The sequence below is a fragment of the Eutrigla gurnardus genome (assembly GCF_963514095.1).
Source record: "Eutrigla gurnardus genome assembly, chromosome: 20".
NCBI classification, from domain to species: Eukaryota; Metazoa; Chordata; class Actinopteri; order Perciformes; family Triglidae; genus Eutrigla; species Eutrigla gurnardus.
Genome location: NC_139931.1, coordinates 9034086 through 9045608, shown reverse-complemented (window position 1 = coordinate 9045608; position 11523 = coordinate 9034086). Strand labels below are relative to the sequence as shown.

The window sequence follows — 11523 nt, the reverse complement described above, 5'->3', positions numbered from 1 at the left end:
GGGTTCATTTAGGGTAATTGTAGGTGTCAACCTGTTCCAAGCAGAATAATAAAGAACCACTACAGGCACCCAAGGGTGGGGTGGGGCACTAGTTGTGGTAACTCATAATTTAAAACATTGTTTTAATAAAGTATAATTGAAGTGATTTATGAAAAAAAAAATAATAATGTAGATATATTTTAATTTATTCTTTCCTTTCCTGTTTTTGTTTCATATAATCATGAATGATACTACCAGTATTATATTGAACTATTTTCTTATTGATGAAATACCGCCCAGGCCATAGTGAACACAGATTTGAAGACTTGAAGACTGCGGGGCGGGGTATCGGAGGCAGCCGCAGACATCATTCCTACTGACCTCTGAAAAGTCCCGCCGCCGCTCGGCCCGCCCTCTCACAGCCAATCACTGACGAGCTCTCGTTCCTTATGCCTCAACTAACCAACCAAACCAACGACCGCTATAAGTAGGCGGGAACTAGCCGTAAGAGGCCGAATACTGTATCGGGGGTTAAGGCTGCGTTCATGGAAGCTTTGACATACGAGAGAAACCTTGACGCAATATTTAAGTGTAAAATACGGGACAATTCCGTATTTTATTGGACGGGTGGAAACCCTAGAAGTAAGGCAGAAATTACTGACGAACGTCAGGGTTCTTTTATGTATCTTCAGCGTGCTATATGTCTCGAATAGTAGGCTAGTTTACATCCTGTTTGGCTCCTTAATACAATGGAGTCCGTTCATGAGGAAAACAGGGAGGACACATTCAGGGTCTCAACACATTACATTAGTGTCTGTGAGGACCACATTGTACTATAGGATCAAGCCACACAAATAGGCTCAAGAAAGGCGTGAAATATTTTGAAAAATTAGACCAGGCAATGCTATTTGCCTCCAATAGATCATTATTTAATTAAAAAAGAAAAGCGATACATATACAGTTGACAAGGTCAGTAACATGGTACACTACCCAATTACAATGATGTCAATTTTGCAAATATACAAACAAAAGGTAACAAAAGCCTATATTATGAGATTAAATCATTTAAAGACCCATAAGCCACAGAATGCCCCAGAAATCACAGGGGAATCAACCAGAGGAAGCCCTGAAGCATAAAAAAACATTTATTTTAATCTGGCTAATTAAGGCTGCTTTGACTAAAACAAGTACATTGATTATGACCATCACCTCTTGGCATGACAAGAGCATGGAAGACATTCAAATCAGGCAGTAAATGTAAAATAAAACCCCATAATTGTATAATAACATCAAGGTAACATGACAAGCTGTCCTATTATGCCATTTCAAGCCCTTGCAGGTTGTCATACTCACATTAGGCCCCTGTCTCTTGATGGTATTCTTGAAGATGGAACATCTGCTGGCTGCACAGCATGTTACCCCTCCCTAATGTCATACTCCAGCTCTCTTCCTCATTGGCGACTGATGGCACAAAGTTCATGAGGTGGCGGGTTGAGGGTGAAGCCCACAACTGGTGTCAGGTCCAGTTCCTCCTCTGTGACTCCAGGTGGAGGAGTGAAACGAAAGCGCTGGAGGAGGGAGGTTAGGAAGAGGAAGAGCTCCATCTTAGCCAGACTTTCTCCCAGACACGCCCTGCGACCTGCAAAACCAAGAGATGCAAAGAGATGGACCATGCTGTGTAAAATGTCTCTGCAATCCTTAAAATACACAATCCTGATGACCGTGTTGTACCTGCAGAAAAGGGCATGAAGGCGTCTCTCCTGATGAATTTACCCTCCTTATCCAGGAAGTGGGAAGGGTTGAAACAGTGTGGGGTCTCCCATTCACTCTCATCGTGCAGGACAGAAGTAATTAGAGGAAACACAGTCGTCCCCTGTAGGCAAAAATAAAAGTACATTTTCACCTTTTCAGAAGTAGTTGAACATTTCCAACAATAAATAACAGATGTGAGCAACTAGCCTCTTTGATGAAGTAGCCCTGGAAGGTGACGTCTCGGCTGGTTTTGTGAGGTATGGCCATGGGGACAATGTTGGCCAGTCTCTGTGTCTCATGGATGACAGCATCAGTGTACGGCAGGTTCTTCCTGTCCTCGACTCTGACCTGACGGCTTCCTACCACCATGCTGAGCTCCTCCTGGACCTGGTCTGGGTTTAACAAATAAGTATTCTTTGCTGCATTCATTTAAACAAGACTAGGCCTCTGTGAAGCTGCCAAAATATCTCTCTCTTACCTTGTACATGTGGATATTTAGCCATAAACAGTAAACCCCATGTCAGTGTAGTAGCTGTGGTGTCAGTCCCAGCTCCAAACAGGTTGGTCACTGAAAATAAAAGGTTTTTCTCATGGTAGTGATTGTCCATAACAGAAGAGTCCTGAGAGAAAGAACGTCCACACATCAGCATAAATTAGACTGTTTTTTTATTTGTTTTATTAAAGATGTAAACGTGTTTGGTCTTACATCTTCTTTCTGCTTCCGAATCAGAAAACAGTCCACAAATCCCCTGTAGATGTGAGTGTTCAGCGTCTCTTTTAGGTCTTTGATTAATTCTTTGACATCACTGACAGTTTTCTCAGCATTTTTTAACACCAGCTGCCTGTTTTTTATCCAACTGAACAGCCTGGGAAAGATGTTGTAAAGCTGTGATGTAACAGTGAAAACAACAAAGGTTAGTGAAGACAATCAACAACCAAAGAAAAGAAGATTTCATGGAATAATAAAAGTCTTCATTAAACAGTGAGATTTGTTCTGTGTGTCTCATTATGTAACGTAACAAATGACCATAATTATTACTAGGAGTTCTACTGAGTAGGTTAGGCTGCTTCTGTATCCCAGCAGAAGCTGTTTTGCAGGACTATTGTGGATCGGTACGATCAAATGTCAAACACTGTCCTAATCCCAAATATATTATAAATGTGTAAAACTAGACTGTAAGTAGTTATGTGAGAATAAGTTGAAAGGAGAGGAAAACAGAGAAAAGGAAAAGAGATGACTGGAGAGTAGGGGAGAGGAGAAGATAGCAATACAGTATAGTAATATATCATATGTAATAATAAAAAATACGTAAGACAAATAATATTATAAACTAAAAAAAGATGCTGGTGAATCAAATTAATTCATTAATAAGAAGAAGGGAAAGGAGAATAGCTGACTGGAGAGAACAGGAGAGGAGAAAGATTAGACCAGAAGAAATGGGGCTGTTTCAATTTGGTCCTAAATCATGCATTTGTCAGTAAACATTGCTTGCTTGCTCACCAGAGTAATTTAAAAGGCAAATATGAAACCCACCCGGATTGGTGCAGAGCCGACAACGTGTATGTTGTCATGCGCTCTTGTCACCATGTTTGTGAATCGGGGGTCATTGTATTCAAACCTGCTGCCATACACAATGGATGAGATGATGTTGGATGCTGCATAACTCAGCGGGTGTGCTGTGTCAAATGGTTTCCCTGTAAATGTGACAAATTATATTATTAAGACTTAAGAGCAAATGAAAAGTGCAGCCTTGCACTATTAAAGCAAACCTCACCGTGACTTACAGTGGCAACTTAAAACATTAAAATATACATTTACATTTAGGGCATTTAGCAGACGCTTTGTCCAAAGCGACTTACAATAAGTCTATACAATAAATTTGGATGAGGGCAGAGCTTATCATTTTCTGAGCACAATAAGATGTATCCTGATATGAAAAATAAACTATTCGGAGGAAATGTCACTCAGCATTACGATAACACAACTTTGACGTCATCTGCTATTTTCGTATATCAGAACACCTTGTCATGTATTTATCTCCATACCTTCATGCTTTTCAATCATTTGGACCAAATGTTGACATTCCTCCAAGATTTTTTCCTCAGCGACTCGTTTGCCCATTCCAAAGTCTCTGAGGGTGGTGAGTGCAAAACGTCTCATCTCTTTCCATGATTCTCCATTTGCAAATATAATTCCTATCAAACACAACATGCAGGTTAAATGTAATATGAACTATCATGTATAGATGATTAGATAAAATACTAGTCAGTGATTCTCTTACATTAAACAAATTTAACAGGGCTAGGGGAAACCTGGACCATGTGAGGTCAATGCAGATCACATGACATGGTGAAGCTAGTGCCTCACCTACATAAAACAAAGTAGACATTTAAAAAATGAATATTGAAACAGTTAATAAAACCAGTGTATTATCAAACAAATGACAAATACAATGTTGTTTGTGGCTTTACTTTTGCTATGACTTCTCATTGATATTAGTGGATATTGTGTTGAAAAGTAAACACACCGTTGCCTTGATTTAAATCATGAAAAATAGGAGCGATGCTTCGGTCTCCAAATTCTTCTGCGTAGCTGACCAGAGCTTCTTTGACTGTCTTGTAACCGGCCAGGACCACCACTTTACTGGTTCCAAAGTACACCGTAAACACAGAGCCATGTTTCTCTGAGAGCTTTGAACAAAAAAAAAAAATAGATTCAGAGATGGTGTTGAATCTGTGTATCGTTCATTAATGGGTTATTTTCGTTTCAAAACAAAAACAAAACAATCAAATATTTTTAGTGAAGTTGGCTCAACTATAGGGATTTCAAAGGACTTTTATTTTGACATGCTACAGCACAATGAGTGGAGGCTAGCTTTGCCGCAGTAATCTCCTTACAGTCGTCACTGAGCACCTCGGGGCGCCAACACCCTGCAGACTGGTACTGATTTGCGAGTGTGTTTTTCCCACTCTCAAAAGGTTCACGGATAAAGTCAACATGAGGTTCAAGTGGGGCCATGACCACGACATGTTCCGCTTCCGCCTAACGCAAGGTTGCATTTCTATGGAGCTAGAACAGTCTCATAATTCATAAATGCACACAGAAATTCATAAATGCACAAAAAAGATTTACAAATGTATTTGGGGATTTGTATATACATGTGACTCAAAACACAAATACATTTTCAATGCACACACAAATATGTTTCATTTCATATGTAAGTAAAAAATATTCACATATAAAAAACAAGATTCATAAACATATTTCCAATGCACACACAAATCTAAAAAAAAATCACAAATACATGAATGTTAAAGTATTTGCAATCTTCATCAAATACGCATTTGGGGCTTGTTACATTCATATATGAACTGTTGGACCTGTATTTACAAAGTGCTTTTCATTTGTAAACCTCCCTGCATTTGTGTGTGAAACTTTTGAGACTCCCCTGACGTGACTCTGATCCACAAATGCGTTTTTTCTAAGAGGAGGTTGTCTGTAGCCAATCAGATGTCTCCCTCCTTTACAGCCAATCACGTGAGTGTCTCCCCCAAAAGTCTAAAACACAACTCCGCCCGCACCGGTTCATCTTCCCCAGAATGAGGGAATAAATTACTTCCATAAAATGCTTCTTTATAAAAGAAAAATAGATATTTATATAACTGTACACCTAATCTATACAGCATAAAGACAGGGAGCACAGGAAGAAGGGAAATTATCTCCAGAAATAAGGTCGATTCTGGCTCTAGCACCCATATCCCTCCAACGCAACGCACTCACGTGATTGGCTGTAAAGGAGGGAGACATCTGATTGGCTACAGACAACCTCCTCTTAGAAAAAACGCATTTGTGGATCAGAGTCACGTCAGGGGAGTCTCAAAAGTTTCACACACAAATGCAGGGAGGTTTACAAATTAAAAGCACTTTGTAAATACAGGTCCAACAGTTCATATATGAATGTAACAAGCCCCAAATGCGTATTTGATGAAGATTGCATATACTTTAACATTCATGTATTTGTGATTTTTTTTTAGATTTGTGTGTGCATTGGAAATATGTTTATGAATCTTGTTTTTTATATGTGAATATTTTTTACTTACATATGAAATGAAACATATTTGTGTGTGCATTGAAAATGTATTTGTGTTTTGAGTCACATGTATATACAAATCCCCAAATACATTTGTAAATCTTTTTTGTGCATTTATAAATTTCTGTGTGCATTTATGAATTATGAGACTGTTCTAGCGCCATACTATTCCGGGCACAGGTTCCGATTCACTGGACATTCCGTACATCACGTAAACAAGAAAACAAAACTGTCTTTCCGTTTGGGTTGTAAACCAGAAAAACAAAACAAAAGGCACGTTTGATTTATGTTTTCCCGTTTTTCCGTTCCGTTTTTAAAACTAAATAACAAAAAAAAAAAACCAACTTGTTTTTGTGGGGGGGGGGGGGGGGGGGGGGGGGGTCGTTTTCCCCCCGAAACAAAATAACCAAAGAACGAACGATACACGGATTGAGCAGACATTTCTTATTGCAAAGCACCTTCAAATAAATTGTGACAACTGTTACAAAATGCATTAGCTTTGGTAGAAGAGTGTTTAACTCACCTCAAAGAGGGATTTGTGGAGTCTCTTGAGATCCAGCTGCAGCAAGTTACCCAGCAGGGGAAGAGGCTTCGGCCCCGGAGGCTCTTTTCCAAATCCCTGAGAGGTGAAACTACTAGAAACTAGAAAGACGACGAGCAGGAGAGCAACAACTCCCAGAGAAGTGGTGGGATTAGAGAAAAGGTAGACAACAAAATCCTCCAAAAGAGACATTTCTCCTGCTGTTAATGGCACTGAGCCTTGCAGTGAAAAACACAGTGAGGTTAATGCTCAAACATAAACAGAATGCCTTTGCACCTAAGGATTAGGATGACGAATCATCTACCCGCCCAACGGGGCTCTGGTTACTCCGATCACGTGGACATAAGCAGAAAGACCTGTTTGATGTTGTTGTTTAGGCTACTTCATAGCATCTCTGATTTCGGGTTCATTTAGGGTAATTGTAGGTGTCAACCTGTTCCAAGCAGAATAATAAAGAACCACTACAGGCACCCAAGGGTGGGGTGGGGCACTAGTTGTGGTAAATCATAATTTAAAACATTGTTTTAATAAAGTATAATTGAGGTGCTTTATGAAAAATGTTTTTGTTTTTTAATAATATAGATATATTTTAATTTATTCTTTTCTTTCCTGTTTTTGTTTCATATAATCATGAATGATACTACCAGTATTATATTGAACTATTTTCTTATTGATGAAATACCGCCCAGGCCATAGTGAACACAGATTTGCTTGAAGACTGCGGGGCGGGGTATCGGAGGCAGCCGCAGACATCATTCCTACTGACCTCCAATGAAAAGTCCCGCCGCCGCTCGGCCCGCCCTCTCACAGCCAATCACTGACGAGCTCTCGTTCCTTATACCTCAACCAACCAACCAAACCAACGACCGCTATAAGTAGGCGGGAACTAGCGGTAAGAGGCCGGATACCATATCGGGGGTTGAGGCTGCGTTCATGGAAGCTTTGACATACCAGAGAAACCTTGACGGAATATTTAAGTGTAAAATACGGGACAATTACGTATTTTATTGGACGGGTGGAAACCCTAGAAGTAAGGCAGAAATTACTGACGGACGTCAGGGTTCTTTTATGTATCTTCAGGGTGCTATATGTCTCGAATAATAGTTTACATCCTGTTTGGCTCCTTAATACAATGGAGTCCGTTCGTGAGGAAAACAGGGAGGACACATTCAGGGTCTCAACACATTACATTAGTGTCTGTGAGGACCACATTGTACTATAGGATCAAGCCACACAAATAGACTCAAGAAAGGCGTGAAATATTTTGAAAAATTAGACCAGGCATTGCTGTTTGCCACCAATAGAGCATTATTTAATTAAAAAAGAAAAGCGATACATATACAGTTGACAAGGTCAGTAACATGGTACACTACCCAATTACAATGATGTCAATTGTGCAAATATACAAACAAAAGGTAATAACGCCTATATTATGAGATTAAATCATTTAAAGACCCATAAGTCACAGAATGCCCCAGAAATCACAGGGGAATCAACCAGAGGAAGCCCGGAAACATTAAAAAAACATTTATTTTAATCTGGCTAATTAATGCTGCTTTGACTAAAACCAGTACATAGATTATGACCATCACCTCTTGGCATGACAAGAGCATGGAAGACATTAAAATCAGGCAGTATATGTAAAATAAAACCCCACAATTGTATAATAACATCAAGGTAACATGACAAGCTGTCCTATTATGCCATTTCAAGCCCTTGCAGGTTGTCATACTCACATTAGGCCCCTGTCTCCTGATGGTATTCTTGGAGTTGGAACATCTGCTGGCTGCACAGCATGTTACCCCCTCCCTAATGCCATGCTCCAGCTCTCTTCCTCATTGGCGACTGATGGCACAAAGCTCATGAGGTGGCGGGTTGAGGGTGAAGCCCACAACTGGTGTCAGGTCCAGTTCCTCCTCTGTGACTCCAGGTGGAGGAGTGAAACGAAAGCGCTGGAGGAGGGAGGTTAGGAAGAGGAAGAGCTCCATCTTAGCCAGACTTTCTCCCAGACACGCCCTGCGACCTGCAAAACCAAGAGATGCAAAGAGATGGACCATGCTGTGTAAAATGTCTCTGCAATCCTTAAAATACAAAATCCTGATGATGTGTTGTACCTGCAGAAAAGGGCATGAAGGCGTCTCTCCTGATGAATTTACCCTCCTTATCCAGGACGTGGGAAGGGTTGAAACAGTGTGGGGTCTCCCATTCACTCTCATCGTGCAGGACAGAAGCAAGAAGAGGAAACACAGTCGTCCCCTGTAGACAAAAATAAAAGTAGGTTTTCACCTTTTCAGAAGTAGATGAACATTTCCAACAATAAATAACAGATGTGAGCAACTAGCCTCTTTGATGAAGTAGCCCTGGAAGGTGACGTCTCGGCTGGTTTTGTGAGGAATGGCCATGGGGACAATGTTGGCCAGTCTCTGTGTCTCATGGATGAAAGCATCAGTGTACGGCAGGTTCTTCCGGTCCTCGACTCTGACCTGACGGCTTCCTACCACCCTGCTGAGCTCCTCCTGGACCTGGTCTGGGTTTAACAAATAAGTATTCTTTGCTGCATTCATTTAAACAAGACTAGGCCTCTGTGAAGCTGCCAAAGACTCTCTCTCTTTACCTTGTACATGTGGATATTTAGCCATCAACAGTAAACCCCATGTCAGTGTAGTAGCTGTGGTGTCAGTCCCAGCTCCAAACAGGTTGATTACTGTAAATATCAAGTTTTTCTCATGGTAGTGATTGTCCATCACAGAAGACTCCTGAGAGAAAGAACATTCACACATCAGCATAAAATACACTGTTCTTTTTGTTTTCATTAAAGATGTAAACGTGTTTGGTCTTACATCTTCTTTCTGCTTCCGAATCAGAAAACAGTCCACAAATCCCCTGTAGATGTGAGTGTCCAGCGTCGCTTTTAGGTCTTTGATTAATTCTTTGATATCTCTGACAACCATCTCAGCATCATTTAACACCAGCTGCCTGTTTTTTATCCAACTGAACAGCCTGGGAAAGATGTTGTAAAGCTGTGATGTAACAGTGAAAACAACTAGTTAAGACAATCAACAACCAAAGAAGAGTTCATGGAATAAAAAAAGTCTTCACTAAACAGCGAGATTTGTGCTGTGTGTCTCATTATGTACAGTATATGTATTCATGCATATTTAGCATTTAGACACACTTTTGATCAGATATTTGGTCCTAAATCATGCATTTGTCAGTAAACATTGCTTGCTTGCTCACCAGAGTAATTTAAAAGGCAAATATGAAACCCACCTGGATTGGTGCAGAGCCGACAATATGTGTGAGGTCGTGCGATCTTGTCACCATGTTTTTGAATCGGGGGTCATTGTATTCAAACCTGCTGCCATACACAATCGCGGAGATGATGTTGGATGCTGCATAACTTAGCGGGTGTGTTGTGTCAAATGGTTTCCCTGTAAAATGCCGGTGACAAATAATTATATCATAAGACTTCATAGCGAATGAAAAGTGCAGACTTATTATGAAAGCAAACCTCACCATGATTGCAGTGGAAACTAAAAACATTAAAATTTGGGTGAGGATTTGAACTCAACTTATAATTTTCTCAGAACAATAATGCACTTAGATGAGTCCTGACACGGAAAAAATAAACTCTGTGGAGGAAATGTCACTCAGCATTACGATAAGAAATCCTTGACGTCATCTGCTATTTTCGTATATCAGAACAACTTGTCATGTATTTATCTCCATACCTTCATGCTTTTCAATCATTTGGACCAAATGTTGACATTCCTCCAAGATTTTTTCCTCAGTGACTCGTTTGCCCATTCCAAAGTCTCTGAGGGTGGTGAGTGCAAAACGTCTCATCTCTTTCCATGATTCTCCATTTGCAAATATAATTCCTATTAAACACAACATGCAGGTTAAATGGAATCTGTACTAGTCATGTATAGATTATTAGATATAATACAGTGATTCTCTAACATAAAACAAAGTATGCCATGGTATAATGAAGCAGATTACACTCATGGTAGTTCATTCGTTAGTCAGTATTTTAAGTGTTTCTTCATTGGAGCATGTGTGTTAAAAGACTACATATTATTGATGTGTCAATAAACATAGTAGGATGTTTCTGTAGTAAATAAAAAATACATTAAAAAAAGTCTAAACGATTATTTTGTTAAGCACCACAAAATAAAATGCATCTCTCGACTCAAACCGTCTGTGCAACCTGCAGCCTGTCGGTCACCATGGCAACACTGTTAATGATGATGCGGTCGAAGCACGTGATTTCATTCTTGGGTTAGCAGCACCGCTCCCCGTTAATAGATAGTCACACAGTGTTGTGCCGTTGTTGAGGAGGGGAGTGTTGGCTAATGCTACTAAAAAGTCAACCAAGACAGTAATTACACTGTAATTATTACAGTGAACAGGACAACAACAGCGTATCCAACGAGCCACTTTATCACATACACATCTTGGTGAAGTTCATGATGCCTTACTTAAAGAATGGCTGTCTATTAGTGGTTGAATGTTGCTACAGCTGCTATGCTAACGCTAGCTACGGCTGCTGTGGAGGATTTAGCTTTCAGGCTCTGATAAACGGTGAGCTTTTAGAGCCACTGTATTTTGTGTGTTGTTTGTGGCTTTACTTTTGCTAAGACGGTTATATGATTATTATTTGGTTCTGTGTTGAAAAGTAAACACACCATGGCCTTGATTTAAATCATGGAAAATAGGAGTGACGTCTCTGTTCCCAAATTCTTCTGCGTTGCTGACCAGAGCTTCTTTGACTGTCTTGTAACCGGCCAGCACCACCACTTTCCTGGTTGCAAAGTACACCGTAAACACAGACCCATGTTTCTTTGAAAGCTTTGAAAAACAAGAAAGAAAAATGTAGATTCAGAGAGTGTAGACTTCAATAAATTGTTCCAAAATGCATTAGCTTTGGTAGAAGAGTGTTTAACTCACCTCAAAGAGGGATTTGTGGAGTCTCTTGAGATCCAGCTGCAGCAGGTTGCCCAGCAGGGGAAGAGGCTTCGGCCCCGGAGGCTCTTTTCCAAATCCCTGGGAAGTGAAACTACTAGAAACTAGATAGACGACGAGCAGGAGAGCAACAACTCCCAGTGAAGTGGTGGGATTAGAGAAAATGTAGACAACAAAATCCTCCAAAAGAGACAT

The 11523-nt window shown here is 40.3% G+C and overlaps 2 protein-coding genes across 2 annotated transcripts; both read right to left on the bottom strand.

Annotated features, from left to right (window-relative positions):
• Window positions 1–856: 856 nt before the first annotated feature.
• LOC311031446 (cytochrome P450 2K1-like) lies at window positions 857–6555 on the bottom strand (the record flags this gene model as incomplete). Its single annotated transcript, XM_084037757.1, has 9 exons — window positions 857–1618; window positions 1711–1852; window positions 1939–2123; window positions 2210–2351; window positions 2438–2617; window positions 3266–3426; window positions 3778–3927; window positions 4260–4422; window positions 6346–6555. 9 exons carry the CDS (start codon window positions 6553–6555, stop codon window positions 1431–1433), a joined length of 1521 nt encoding a protein of 506 aa, XP_083893883.1. The 3' UTR covers window positions 857–1430.
• A 960-nt stretch (window positions 6556–7515) lies between these two features.
• LOC311031445 (cytochrome P450 2K1-like) lies at window positions 7516–11523 on the bottom strand (the record flags this gene model as incomplete). The annotated part of the gene is made up of 9 exons (XM_084037756.1): window positions 7516–8386; window positions 8478–8619; window positions 8706–8890; window positions 8978–9119; window positions 9204–9383; window positions 9634–9794; window positions 10095–10244; window positions 11052–11214; window positions 11314–11523. 9 exons carry the CDS (start codon window positions 11521–11523, stop codon window positions 8199–8201), a joined length of 1521 nt encoding a protein of 506 aa, XP_083893882.1. The 3' UTR covers window positions 7516–8198.